Source organism: Sinocyclocheilus grahami, unplaced genomic scaffold, assembly GCF_001515645.1.
Source record: "Sinocyclocheilus grahami isolate Dianchi unplaced genomic scaffold, SAMN03320097.WGS_v1.1 scaffold628.1, whole genome shotgun sequence".
Lineage (NCBI taxonomy): Eukaryota > Metazoa > Chordata > Actinopteri > Cypriniformes > Cyprinidae > Sinocyclocheilus > Sinocyclocheilus grahami.
The window spans coordinates 339751-355063 of NW_015505807.1; the positions used below are offsets into that span (position 1 = coordinate 339751).

Consider the following 15313-nt stretch of genomic DNA (forward strand, 5'->3'; position numbering starts at 1 on the left):
TGTGCATTCGGTTTTAAAGGGACAGCAGCCTCATTTAGTTGCTATTGTCCGAGTCATTGATGTTAATCAAGCAACAACAGAAAGACAGAAAATCATGCACTGCATTTGACTGAAAAACTTTAGTAGCCCTAAAGATTAATCTCAATGTATTTATAGAAATAAATATGTCTGCTTGAAAGAATAAAGAATGAAGAAGACCATGTTCTTGTTCTTTATGAGAAGTGGTTTTATTTAATTTTAACATAAAGTCATGTTGTGTGTCACCGCAGTTAAATCGGTGTCTATCATGATAAAACCTTAATATTAAACCTATATCATGAGTTTGGAAATTTTAGAGAAATGCTTAATAAATGCACTGTAACTAAACCCATTAGATTTTAGCCAACTAAATTTACTGTAGATTTAGTCTACTAAAATCGTATAATATTTAGTCGACTAAAACTAAAAACAATTTAGATGACTAAAATATGACTAAAACTAAATGGCATTTTAGTTAAAAGACTATGACTAAAACTAAATCAAAATTTGCTGTCAAAATTAACACTGACGGAAAATATTTTTTATAATGGGCTATAGTCTCTCACGCAGCCCTAATAAATCTGGCCGACTCACCATGATTGGGGGAAAAGACATCGTCCGCTGCATTGAGGCACAGCATTGGCACCTGCACAGACTTGATCTTGTGAATGGGGCTCGCGTCTCGATAGTAGTCGTCATTGGATGGATAACCGAACATGACTGATGTGAAACGTTCATCAAACTCTCGAATTGTCTTAGCCTGTGGAATGCAAGCAATAATACTATTACATTAACATGTGACAAATGTGACACAATATTGTGTAAGTCAGAATGAATAACTCACCTTCATTACATGGTCTATGTCATATTTTTTTTCAAGAATGGTTCTGTGACTGCATAAAGAAAAGAGGAAAATGTCACAATGAGGATTGGGATAATCTTCATATAACAAGAACGTATTCATAACTGTATTCATAATAATGATATAATTGATATAATGATATAAAGGAATAGTTCACCCAAAAATTAAAATTTGCTGACCATTTTCTTTCACTCAGACCATCCAAAATGTAGATGAGTTTGTTTCTTCAAGGTGCCAGATTTGGAGAAGTGTAGCATTACATCACTTGCTCGCCAATGGATCCTCTGCAATGAATGGGGGCCATCAGAATCAGTCTGTGGATTACTTGTGATGTTATTATCAGCTGTTTGGACTCTCATTCTGACGGCACCCATTCACTGCAGAGCATCCATTGGTGAGCAAGTGATGGAATTATGGTTTTCTCCAAATCTGTTCCCATGAAGAAACAAACTCATCTACATCTTTGATGGTCTGGGGAAGAGTACATTTTTAGCATATTTTCATTTTTGGGTGAACTATTCCTTTAAGCACATTATTCAAATACTAACATAGGACAGGCAGTTTGGAAAATGGATGGATGGATATAAATAAGGCATAAAAAAACAAGGTAATTTAGATTTGGAAACTTTTTTTCCATGTGGTAAATATGGTTCTTGAATTTTATTCTGTGCAGCATACACTGTACTGCATACTAATACTTAAAAATAGTATGTGAAACAGTACAAATTTTGCAGTGACAAATGTTACAAAAATCATATTGCAAATTCAATTCAGAGTTGTCATCCCTTACAAAAGTTATTTTGCATTTTGAACTGAATTTTGTGTAAAACTGTGTTTAGCTGCCCAATCAAATGAAAAAATCAAAGAGATGTCAAATTTGTGGTTGACATTCATTCTGGTTGATCCATAACACTAGAAATGGCAGGTCAAGTTGAGTGCACAGCATTTGTGGGAGAGTGTACCCAACGTAATGTGCTCTCTTGCAAATGTAGAAGGTTATTTGGTTAATATATGCATACAGAAAATGTGCATACTGTGCACAGTATACGGCATACTACACATATAGTTAGAGTAGTTACGCTAGTGTTCTATTTCAGACAGCCATTCAGTAGTATCATGGTATACAGTAGTTAATATGTGAAGTGGATCAAAAAAGTTAATCAAAGTTGTCCTAAGACAAAAACGGGTATTTTTTTGATGAAAGGTTTTGATCCACTTCAAATGTTGACTACTGTATATCAAACACACTGTACCATGGTACCGCCATTGCATTTTTTTGTACGTTTTTGATAAGCTGATTAAGAGTTCATTAAAGTAGAATAAGCCCCTTATGTGCAAAGTGTTCATTTCATTTCACCAGCCTGTTCTGAAACTCAGTGTACTTCAGCAAAATACATAAATTCCATTTAATCTTATTTGGCACATTTGGTAACACTCAAAAAGAGATCTGACCCAAAAAGAGGGGCAGTCAAGGACAATGTCCTCTGCGACGTCACTACACACACACACACTAGACTACGGTGAATTAAGCCGGGTTTATCCCCCTCTGACTACCACTGACCGGTCCACGGATGCCTGCAGGCAGCTGGTGAGGTAGGAGTTGAAGAGGAAGCGGTCCAGGGGCTTTTCCAGTGAAGCTGTGCACTCAAACACATCCCAGCCTGCCGAGAAAACCACCACTCCCTTCAGACGCACCTCAGAGCCCTTCCGACCCAGATAGTTTGCCAGCATCATCCTGCAGGGTGTCAAGATATGAGATGTACTCATAAAGACGCTCAGGACAGTTGATGGACTGTGCGATCGGTCACTGTTGTGCGTCGTCACGAAAGCTTATCATTTGCATGTGTTTTTAAGCCTTGCCAGTTTAAACATTCAAGAGATTTTAAAGCATTCAAGTGCAAGAAGACATGAAATAACTTAATTTAGTACTCGCATGATGTGCGCAACCACAGAATCGAGTTCTCTTTTGTGTCTTATTGCGCTTGAACGGACAAATACATTACAAAATTCTCAAAATACCCGTCTTGCTGAGTATCCTCGAAAACTGGTGGTTATGTCATAAGTGAACATAAACAGTTGATAAAGATGCGTTTCATTATATTGGATACATGCAAGTGACTGCGCCTAATTTACTAGCTGCTGTCTGTATCGTTAATGTTAATCCAAAAAAAAATAGAGAGAGAGAAAATTACTCACTGCTCTTGAATAACTTGGATTTTGTAGCTTTAACAAGGATTAATCTATATATAATTTAAACAGTAAAGACTATGCAATGCTTTTACATTCGTCGATAACAATTCTGTACCTGAACACCGCTAAACCTGAAAAAAAAATGATTGAATTTGCATTTTTGTTCTATTTATTTATCTGTGCTAGCCTATTTACTCAATTTCAAATAGGGCCCACAGGTACAACCTTCACCGGGGCCCCACATACCTCAGCTACGGCCCTGCACACACACACACACACACACACACACATATATAAACATAAGCCGTATGAAGCTGACCCTTTTCCTTCCGTAAGACGGAGCGGATTAGAGCACTGTGCTGCCAACTCAGCTTTTACTTAGAAAGAGGTATAAATTTAGGGTGAAATGATGCTGTGAGGCTTTGGAAAATTTCATCTGCATCAAATGACTGGGAAATAAATGCATGAACAAAGCATGAACTGGGAACACTTTATAATACAAGTCAGGAATGAACATTATTATATAATGCTTTTTATGGAAACAGCAATGTTTCAGTTGTGTATGGGTTTGTTTCCTTTTTGCACATTTGTAATAGATGAAGTATTAACGAAGCAGACGATACTGCAGCGTAATACTGATTAGTAATATGCATTGCTAAGAACTTCATTTGAACAACTTTAAAGGCGATTTTCTCAATATTTTGATTTTTTTGCACCCTCAGATTCCAGATTTTCAAATAGTTGTATCTCGACTAAATATCGTCCCATCCTAACAAACCATACATCAATGGAAATCTTATTTAGTCAGCTTTCAGATGATGTATACATCTCAATTTCGAAAAACTTACCCTTATGAGGTCACAAATGTTTCTTGATCGACAAATCAGCATATTAGAATGATATATGAAGGATCATGTGACACTGAAGACTGGAGTAATGATGCTGAAAATTCAGCTTTGATCACAGCAATCAATTAAACTTTAAAATATATTACAATGAAAGACAGTTATTTTAAATTGTAAAAATATTTCACAATATTGCTGTTTTACTTTTTTTTTTTTACTAATAAATGCAGCCTTGGTGAGCAGAAGAGACCCCAAACTTTTGAATGGTAGAGTATTTCACAAAGGCAAATGCATGCTGCCTCTCTATTTAATTAAAGGCACTATAAAGTTCAGATCAGTGGAAAAAAACAGTGCTAGAGTGTCCTGGTATGTGTGATGATCATAGCAGCTGAATTCCCATTTAAGGGCAGGATAACCCCCTGTATGTGTGTACTGCTCTTGAATAACTTGGATTTTGTAGCTTTAACAAGGATTAATCTATATATAATTTAAACAGTAAAGACTATGCAATGCTTTTACATTCGTCGATAACAATTCTGTACCTGAACACCGCTAAACCTGAAAAAAAAATGATTGAATTTGCATTTTTGTTCTATTTATTTATCTGTGCTAGCCTATTTACTCAATTTCAAATAGGGCCCACAGGTACAACCTTCACCGGGGCCCCACATACCTCAGCTACGGCCCTGCACACACACACACACACACACACACACATATATATACATAAGCCGTATGAAGCTGACCCTTTTCCTTCCGTAAGACGGAGCGGATTAGAGCACTGTGCTGCCAACTCAGCTTTTACTTAGAAAGAGGTATAAATTTAGGGTGAAATGATGCTGTGAGGCTTTGGAAAATTTCATCTGCATCAAATGACTGGGAAATAAATGCATGAACAAAGCATGAACTGGGAACACTTTATAATACAAGTCAGGAATGAACATTATTATATAATGCTTTTTATGGAAACAGCAATGTTTCAGTTGTGTATGGGTTTGTTTCCTTTTTGCACATTTGTAATAGATGAAGTATTAACGAAGCAGACGATACTGCAGCGTAATACTGATTAGTAATATGCATTGCTAAGAACTTCATTTGAACAACTTTAAAGGCGATTTTCTCAATATTTTGATTTTTTTGCACCCTCAGATTCCAGATTTTCAAATAGTTGTATCTCGACTAAATATCGTCCCATCCTAACAAACCATACATCAATGGAAATCTTATTTAGTCAGCTTTCAGATGATGTATACATCTCAATTTCGAAAAACTTACCCTTATGAGGTCACAAATGTTTCTTGATCGACAAATCAGCATATTAGAATGATATATGAAGGATCATGTGACACTGAAGACTGGAGTAATGATGCTGAAAATTCAGCTTTGATCACAGCAATCAATTAAACTTTAAAATATATTACAATGAAAGACAGTTATTTTAAATTGTAAAAATATTTCACAATATTGCTGTTTTACTTTTTTTTTTTTACTAATAAATGCAGCCTTGGTGAGCAGAAGAGACCCCAAACTTTTGAATGGTAGAGTATTTCACAAAGGCAAATGCATGCTGCCTCTCTATTTAATTAAAGGCACTATAAAGTTCAGATCAGTGGAAAAAAACAGTGCTAGAGTGTCCTGGTATGTGTGATGATCATAGCAGCTGAATTCCCATTTAAGGGCAGGATAACCCCCTGTATGTGTGTTAAACTCCCCCGCCCATAGAAACCCCAGCCGCCATGAGCGGAGCTTTGTCAATGGTCCGCTGGACATGTTCAATGACCACCTCCAGATCCTCTGTGTTCGCTGCACAGTAAGTCCTAGGCGTCTAGAGCACAGGATATATACTCATAAGAGAGAGAGAAAGAGCTCTTACACACAAACACACCAAAGCTCATATCATCCTTATATATACTCAGGGAATCTTACAGTCTCAGTGCATGAATGTGGTTTATATAAAGTCTCCAGTTTGAACGTTATCTCAAAGTGATCTGATCATCTGTATGCACTTGCACTGATATATTATCATATAAACTCATACAATTAATTTCAATTTAATTGAAAAGCATTTGTTGAAACTTCAGAAAAGAGTTTGATATTTTATTTGAAATAATGGGATGCAAAATATGTTATGCTATAGCCTTAATTATCATACAAAGTTTGGTGTATTCTCTGCCAAATTTTGTATACCTTAATCAACTTTATTAAGGTATGATAATATAAGGTAAAAAGTGAAATATGAAGTATTAAGGTATTAATAAAGATATTTCATCTCAAGTATATTAATGATTTTTTAAAGTGGTGTGCTGAGGGTCTCTGGCTAAACTTATTTCAATTGTCCTTCAAGCTATAGAGGTATATGCAAACATATGCATTTGCAAAGGTTTCTATGAACACATTTCAACTTGTTCAAGCATATTATCACTCGCTCTCTGACATGAAGTATTACTGCAGGGATTTTAAGCCTCTTCTGATGGCAAATACACACTGAGAAACATTATCATCTGAATTCCAACAAAGTTCATGAGTCAAAGGAAAGGATTTATCGACAGGCTCTTGTATACAAGGCTTGTTCGCACAACAAATATTACATAACTTTAATTCGAATGACTCAAGCTCCATATATTTAGTAATATTCATGCTGACAGAAGTGTGTCACCTGTGCCAGAGCTCAACGTAACAATGTCTTGGTTTAAGTTAAAAAAGAAAGCTGAACAAAACACAGAGGAGATAAAAGATTCTCCTTACCAGTAACTTTTCACCCGATACTCCTCTGTTATTGAACACCACACATCTGAAAAACACAAGAGAGGACTCATAGAAATGGTCCGTTTGACAGTTTTTGTCCATGGCTGAATTCTTGATTCTGATTGGTTCTAAAGGCGTCCATTTATTTAAATAAAGTACTTCCAGATTTGTTGACTGTATTATAGTTTTAAATCACTACACCACACTCTTACTGACAAGAAAAAAAAAATAGAAATGGTCTGTATTTCTAAACAAGATATTTCATTAGTAGTTTAAGGAAGTACGTCACTCATGTGTACGTCGCTTTGGATAAAAGCGACTTGTAAAGTGATCTGCAAACTGAATAAATGTACAAATGTAAGTGGTTCTTACATTTACACACGCATTTTAGGGATCACAAACTGAGATAAGCACATTAAATAGACACAGGGCAAACAGATTAATGTACTTGTATTAATGCCCATCAATAATTCAGCAGTTCAGAGTCAATTCTTCTAATATAAACTTGTAATATTACTTTATATTTACTTTACATTTTAAACTTTGCTGACATTTCCAGGTTTTTCATAACCATGGGAAGCCTGCTAATAACAACCAAATTCATTTTACATCGTTTCTGCCCTCTAATGAATAAACACACTCTAAAAACTTCTCTGAAATCACTTATCGTGAGCGTTTTCCTTAAACTGTTATCAATTTCCTATGCCAGCCTATTCTGTTTGCTCCTGAGGGAAGAGCTGTGTGATGTTTGAAAGCAGGTTTGTTTGTAGTTCTGCTGACCTCGAGTCCACCACAGCATTTCCATCGGGTCAGTTTGTTTGGAGGTCTGGTCATGCTGCCGGGTCAGCTTGAGTTTCTGTCAGATCCTGCCCTGAGGATCAATACTTACACCAATGGTGGTTTTTACACATTGTTACACGGTTGCTAGGGCTTTGGTGGTTGACAGATGGAAATCAGTTCACTTAGAAATGTAACAGCACACCTCTTCTCAACAAGCTGCATGATTATATCATAAATCTTTTGTTGATGAGTTATGTGCCAAAGAATTAGAGGTTTGTTCTAGTAATAGAGATGCTAGCCTTAACCTCCTCTGTATTCACACACATTGACAGTGTTTGTGTCCCTGACCAATTGATATTAATTGTTAATGTGTATAACTGTTGTGAATTCAAATTCTATAATTTCCTTGCACATGGGAGCTTTGAAGAGGGCAATAACCCCCCATTTCACTGCCTGTTTATCACACACGGTACATGTATGTAGTTGATAAGAGCAAGACCAGAGTTATCTGATATAGCATGTAACATGTCACCCTGTACAGCCAAACTACATTCCTCCAGGACCAGTAGAGCGTGCAGGCCTTGTCTGACTACTTCTAGGAGCTTTTCTGCTCTCATTCTTTACACAGGTTTTATATAATCTCATAATCAGAATTTTCTTTCATTTAAAGGGATAGTTCACTCAAAAATGAAAACTCAGTTTTTGCTCACCCTCACATTATTCCAAAAGTGTATGCGTTTCTTTCTTCTGTTGAATACAAAAGAAGATATTTTGAAGAATATACACTGTAAAAAATGACCGTGAATTTAACGGTAAAAGACTGTAAAAATGCTACAGTAAAAACCTGTTAAATGGTTAACGGTAAATTCCCCTACTATATACGGTGAAAAACTGTAATGGACATTACATGTATTAGACAATAATTTCACGGTAGTATACCGTTTTTGGAAGTGTAAAAGACCGTATAATTTACAGTGAATAACCATAAATTGACATTCCCAGAATTTAAAATTTTATGTTTTTTTGTTGAAATAACTATGTTTCTTCTTAGTTTTTTCTTATCGGTTTTGTATATTAGGGTTGTGTGTTACACCTAATGTTGTTAAATGAATGTTTATTGCATTATTTCAGTTTCATGTGTGTCACCGTGATGGTGTTTAGTGTTTGTGTGAATGACACACTGTGCACCTTCTATATATGTTATTATTTAAAAGCTGCTTGTGATGGGCTTTGGTTCATCATGTGACTTTCTCATCACCTCCTGCATTTGGTGGTTATCAGTGCATTACAAAGCTACAAAACACATTTCAGTACTTCAATAGGTTGGTATATTAACATTATATGAGTTAATGAAATTACGGTATTTAACTGTAAATTTAAGTTAAAACCGTAAAACCTTAAAATGTTGCTACCGTATTTTTTACGGTAAAGTTCCAGCAACCACAGCTGCCGTTTTTTTTACCGTAAATTTTTCGGAATTTTTTTTACAGTGTAGGGAATCAAACAGTTTCTGGTTCCCACTGACTAGTATAAAAAAACTATTATAAAATTGCATTCAAAGAGCTTTACGTGTCTTTCTTGTTTAATTGCTACCTTATTTGTATTCAGAAAGTACCTTGTGATTGTATTTGTTGCCCACACCCATTCAGGTGCATGCATTTTAAGTTTGAATGTTTCTGACTACCTGACAGAGACAGAAATGGTTAATGCCATGTTTAAACATATTTTGAGAGCACTGTGGCAGTGTTCTGTCATTCTGTTGTTGTTTAGTAGGCAAGATTTTCTGTATTAAACAATATACTATTAGATTTGTCAAAATATCAGAGTTAAGTGTGCTTTATAATAGCATGAGTGTTATTTTTGTATCACTGATATGCTATTATAATTTTTATGAATATTCTATTAATATTGTTTCTGTTTTAAAGGGATAGTTCACCCAAAAAAATTTAAATGTTGTCCTTATTTACTCACCAATTGCTTCAAATATTTTTTTTCTTCTTATGTTGAACAAAAAAGAAGGTATTTTGAATAATGCTGGTAACCAACCTGTTGCCGGTAGCCATTGATACATATGTATTTATGTCTTATGTCTTAAGTTTAGTTTTCAATATTTTAGTGTTTCAAATTAAATAAATTAAAAATAAGTTTAAATAAAATAAGTTAAATTACACCATTTATATATATATATATATATATATATATATATATATATATATATATATATATATATATATATATATGTGTTATTCTATTTTTAGTTATTTTTAATGTCTGTTTTTATTTATTTGTTTTTTTATGGTTTTAGTTTTAGTTCTCAATAACAAACCTGTGGTGTCCTGACCTTGTACACAAGGATTGTAATAAATGGTCAACTCTGTTTCTATTCTAAAGGCGTCCCAGAACATAATAATACATATTATTACACAGATCTGTGGAATGCTTGATTTTGATTGGTCAGTCATGGTATTCAGAGGTCAAATATTGTTGTGCAATGACTGCTAAACTGTATAGGAGACCACTGTCTCTGTTTTTTTCTAGTTTCACACCTCTCATATTACTCCTCTGTCTCGTTCTTTTCATAAAAATTTATTTATTGGTCAGTTGTTGTGTAATAAGTGCTGCATCGCATCTGCACTGATTTTGACTGCAGATTATCACTTCATTTAGCTTAAGACGCCACAATATAATTTATATGCACTTTATCTGACAAAATTACAAAAAAGTACTTTAAGCTTTGCTTTTTGCATCATTTTTTACATCTACTAACATGTGTCACTGCTTGTGTGCTAGTGTACCTTTAGCGGCTGGTGGGCCGTTTTCTGCTGCGGCATGGAACGTTGCTCTTAGCTAAGCTGCAAAGCTGGTCAAAGCTGCAATTAATTAAGCAGAGAACAGGCCAAAGAAAAATGCTGAGTGAGCTGCTGTAGCCCTCACTGCCTCACGCCTCTCGAGGTTTACAAGAATGAGCTCCTGACAGATGCCCAAAAGGAGAGAAAGTGCCCATCTCTGCATCCCTGAAGGCTTTAATACAGAGCTCAGCTGTTTGTTGTCTCTCTCTTTCTCGCTCTCTCTCTCTCTCTATATATATATATATATATATATATCTTTCTGTCTACATGAACTGGCAGCTTCAGAAGTGGAGTCTGACAAAGATGTTCCAGGGTTATTGTAAGCACGCATAACGCATGGATCTACAACGCAGCTACACATGTTCTGTCGCAGGTGTGGCATAAAGCTTACAAAAGCATCCGTTCAAGCCTTTCTGAATCTTTCAGTACAAAATATGCACAGCTAATGGAAATTATGTTGCTTCTGATGTGCACTACACGTGCAGGTAGAGTTCAAGTTGAAGATGAAGAAGAACACAATTGTGCATTACTGAAACTGAGAAATTGACTCAGGTGCAAAGCTGTTGTAAAATATCTGATATAAGCATACCACACATCAGTTTATCTATATTAATGAGCTTTAAAGAATTACAAATCCACAAAAATGATGTGCAAGTCATAGAAAAGGATGAAAAAGCACCATACTAATATCACAACAAGTATCATAAAAGTAGTCTGTTCAACTTGCTTCGGAAGTCAGTGAGTCATTGTGCCAGTAAGTTTAATTTGACAGCTAAATTCAGTTTTTTTTAGGCATGGGAGTGGCAGAGGTTTTGTTCATGGATCTGGCAACCCTAGATGTGCTATTATTTTTCACTGTGACTGGACTGGAAATTGCTTAATTGTGATGTGTAAATGTGGATTTTTCAGTTCTTAAAATTACAGTATGCTTCCATAGTATAACAAGCATTCTTTGTCAAGAGAACAAGCATGACCCTTTTCTAAATTAAAGGTTGTGAACCAGGCAGCTCACCTGTAACCCAGATCCCGGCTTTGCTGTACCATATGTAGAATGTAGGATTCGCGGCTTGTGCCCGTCAGTCCCGGGAGCAGCAGCACAGTGGGGCGCATGGACTGGTCCGGGTGGGACGCGCTCTCATCATTGTCAAACCAATCCAGAGAGATCTGGCCTCCATCTGGTGCTGTAATGAGCTCACTGCCGGACACACAGAACAGCTTGATTTAACATTCAGTGAAACTGTGGAATTGTGTGTTAATACTAGCTTAAGCGCTCATAAATAATACAAAGAGAGAAACTGTTATAGGAATGTAACTCAACTAACAAAAGTACCATTAAGTACCATGGTAGTACAATGGTTGTATAGCAATCCGTATCACACCACAGCAGCCTCTTAAGCCACTAAAAATGTACAGTATGAATTAAATTGGATTGGAAACAAAATAATGTGCTTTGTTCTTATGTGCAAATGCCTTTAAAACAGTTTGTGCTTTTATATGCAAACTAACTTTAATGCTTAAGCATGTATAATAACCCATATCTTGAGTTTGAACCTCTATATTTAGAGTGATGGAGATCCTGACTGAAATGATTCTCTAAAAAACTATCAAACTAATCTACATGTAGCTGAGAGCATAAAATATTTGGTATTTGTAACAAAATATATTAGTAGAATATATATCAATAAAGTATATCAGTAAAACATAACTACTTAAAATGATGTTTGATTAAAAATAATGAATAAATGGACATTTTAAATACCGACACATCAGCATTATTGTAAATAACTCCTTTTTGATAACGTGTTAAAAGTAGGGTAGGTGATTTCGGAAAGGCTAGCAATAGTAAGCTAGCTTTCAAAGTATAAGATCTCACCCTCCCTGCAAAATCACTCTCCAGAGCCACGCCTCCTCCAAAACACATGAAGGCACACAGGACGGGTGGAACGCGCCGATGACATTTCATGTCTGTGCGAACAGGGTGCATGGAAGTATGCAAATACATACGTTGACAGCCAGGTAGGACAGCCTATCGTAGCCCTCAGAACGAGGTATATGATTGGATGAACATTTTATGGTCCTATGCCTTCTTAACTTAGTGATTGTTGTTAGGATGTGACGAAACTTTCAACCAGCATAACAAAAAATGTTTTTGAACCAAATCACCTACCCTGCCTACAATTTGAGCAATGTGAATTTCAATTGCTACACTATCTAAAATAATTGTACATAAAACATAGTATAAAATGACTATAGCACACTGATTATACAAACTGAAAAGAAAGGACTTTTCAAAATTGTAAATAAAACATTTTTGAAGCATGTTTAACAAGAAACTACTATTTCAGTCTTTATATTTCAAAAATTCCACAAAAATTTTTATTGCTGATAATTGGTAAATATTTGTGAGATTTATCCATTTCTGAGTGAAAATTGCTTCTAAATTTTTTTGACATTTTATGGCATATTTTAGATAATTATGAATACGTACTACATAATTGTCCGTTTTCAATGGCACATGTTGTTGTTAACATTAGCATCAGTTATCAAAAATCACTAATATATTCCATTTATGGTGAATCTATTAGCACCTTTATGATATATTGCTTACTGTACATGTTATGACATTTGTCAGCTGCTATGTGAATAAATGTAAATGTATAGATATACACTTCCATTCAAAAGTCTGGGGTCAGCAGGGGTTTTGCTAGACCCTTTTTTAATGGAGCAGATATTTATGTACAATCCATTGTAAGAGACAAAGAATTCAAATAAATAAAAATATGGGCATACTTTTTTTTTGTTGGGGGGGCCTGTGCCATAGTACTGATGCAAAGCTAGAAACCAGTATTTTTTTATTTTTCCCTGAAAATCCAGTAAACATATATGATGTTTTCCTCAAAAATGAAGGATGGACTCTTCTGTTGTTTTATTTGGCCTCATCATGACTCTGCTGATAGTGGCTGAGTCCTCCAGAGACGCTGTGGAGAGAATCTGTGTCAAAGGGCTCTCGTGTTGTCTTACAGCTCTACAGTAAAGCCTGCTTTCTCAGCGAGCAGACGACATGCAGAGCTACATGTGTGCGATGTAATTTCAGAGCCATCATTAAATTTTCACTCTAGACCAAGTCTGTCTGCAGTCACTGCCATCAAAAACAGCCTGCACTCTGAATGTGGGAAAGTTTTTTATAGACATGTAAATCCCACCCTTCAAAATGCCAGACAGAGAGTGAGAGACCAATCTGGCACGTTTACCAATGACAATCTATCGACTTTCAGAAATATCTCCGCAGAAGAATAAATATAGTGCTTATATCTTTCATCAAATATCTTAGTTTCCAAATATCTTACTTTCTAACAAAATTACTTACTTATGACTAAGGCCAAAATAATGACACTACGTCTGCACAATTTTGGAGGAAAATCAAATTGATATTTAAAAACTAGCTCCAGTTTTGCTGTACTTTTTTTAGGGCTTCACAATTTGGCCAAAAGTGTTGTGATTATGTATCAAGATAATAATAATAATAATAATTATTATTATTATTATTATTATTATTATTGTTAGTATTATTATTAATAATAATAATTATACTTATTATTAATAAATGAAAATAGGAAAGAAAATAGGAAATATTACTACTGCATAAATACTTGCACTACAGTTCCCATCATGCTCTTTGATCCACACCTGCACTCAGTCGGTCTTAAACCACACCCAACACCATTCACCTCGTTAACTCACCCTATTTAAGCACAAAGCTTACCCTAGTTGTCTGGTCTCGTTTAGAGTTAAGACTGTATTCTCCAGAGTTCCTGTCTCCTTCCTTTCTCCAGAGTTTCACCTGTGTTCCCATGTAATATTACTACTGCATAAATACTTCACTTTATTTTCCAGCACAACTGTAAAATTACATTATATATTTGTTTTAATTCTTTATGTTCAATTGAATTTGTGTCACGATATCCATTTTTTTGCTCAGTCACATCTGCACTACAGTTCCCATCATGCTCTTTGATCCACACCTGCACTCAGTCGGTCTTAAACCACACCCAACACCATTCACCTCGTTAACTCACCCTATTTAAGCACAAAGCTTACCCTAGTTGTCTGGTCTCGTTTAGAGTTAAGACTGTATTCTCCAGAGTTCCTGTCTCCTTCCTTTCTCCAGAGTTTCACCTGTGTTCCCATGTCTTCCTGTGTTTGGCATTACCTGGATACTTACCTAAAAGAAGATGAGGTGTGTGCATTCCTGGTACCTCATCTCCACGTCTTTGATCTCTCCAGCACCTGCAAAGACAGTAAACACCAGTTACCTCTCCATCTATACTCTGAATTGCTATTACCTTGATTTACTTACCTGCATTACTCCATTTGCTCATCACTGCAATAAAACTGAACTGTTGCTGAATTGTCCATCTGTCTAAGTCTGTGATCCATAACAGAAGACCAGACCTACACTGATCGCAGTACAAGCATTCCTCTCCATCCTGCTGACCTGCTATACTCCCTCTCACAAAATGGCTATCCCCTTGCCAAATATGCAGAGGAATTCTTGGAGCTGGCCTCCTCCGTCTATTTGGAGGATGAATTGCTGATAACGATCTTCCATTGAGGTTTGTATGAACCATTATACTCGATGCCCTGGGATACTAACAACTGCTCATTGGAGCAATATATCCCTTATGCACTCTTGCTCAGTCGATCTTCCTCCAGAACACCACATCCTTTCCCTCCAGCCCCTGAGTTCACTGTCCACTGAGCACAGTCCAGCGTCGGCTCCAGCCCCTGAGTCGGCTCCAGCGTCGGCTCCAGCCCCTGAGTCGGCTCCAGCCTCGGCTCCCGCCCCCGGGGCCACTCCAGCTTCGGCTGCAGCCCCTGAGTCCACTCCAGCTTCGGCTGCAGCCCCTGAGTAGTCTCGCGTAGCCAGACCTTCAGACTGATGGCAGAAGGTCTAGGAACTGCTGAAGGTCTAGGACCGCCCAAGAGGCCATATGACTGACAGGTAAAGCAACCAATCACGTTTA

The 15313-nt window shown here is 36.3% G+C and overlaps 1 protein-coding gene across 1 annotated transcript in view; it reads right to left on the reverse strand.

Annotated features, from left to right (window-relative positions):
* The window catches only part of LOC107558002 (phospholipase ABHD3-like), a gene marked incomplete at its 5' end in the record, with an annotated part of 17084 nt that extends 2961 nt beyond the window's left edge, over positions 1–14123 (reverse strand). Inside the window, 7 exons of the mRNA XM_016241603.1 lie at positions 613–778; positions 863–911; positions 2442–2615; positions 5628–5740; positions 6661–6706; positions 11302–11484; positions 14053–14123. Of these exons, the coding sequence (XP_016097089.1) occupies positions 613–778; positions 863–911; positions 2442–2615; positions 5628–5740; positions 6661–6706; positions 11302–11484; positions 14053–14123 (802 nt within the window). The remainder of the gene's footprint in view (positions 1–612; positions 779–862; positions 912–2441; positions 2616–5627; positions 5741–6660; positions 6707–11301; positions 11485–14052) is intronic.
* Between the last annotated feature and the right edge of the window lie 1190 nt (positions 14124–15313).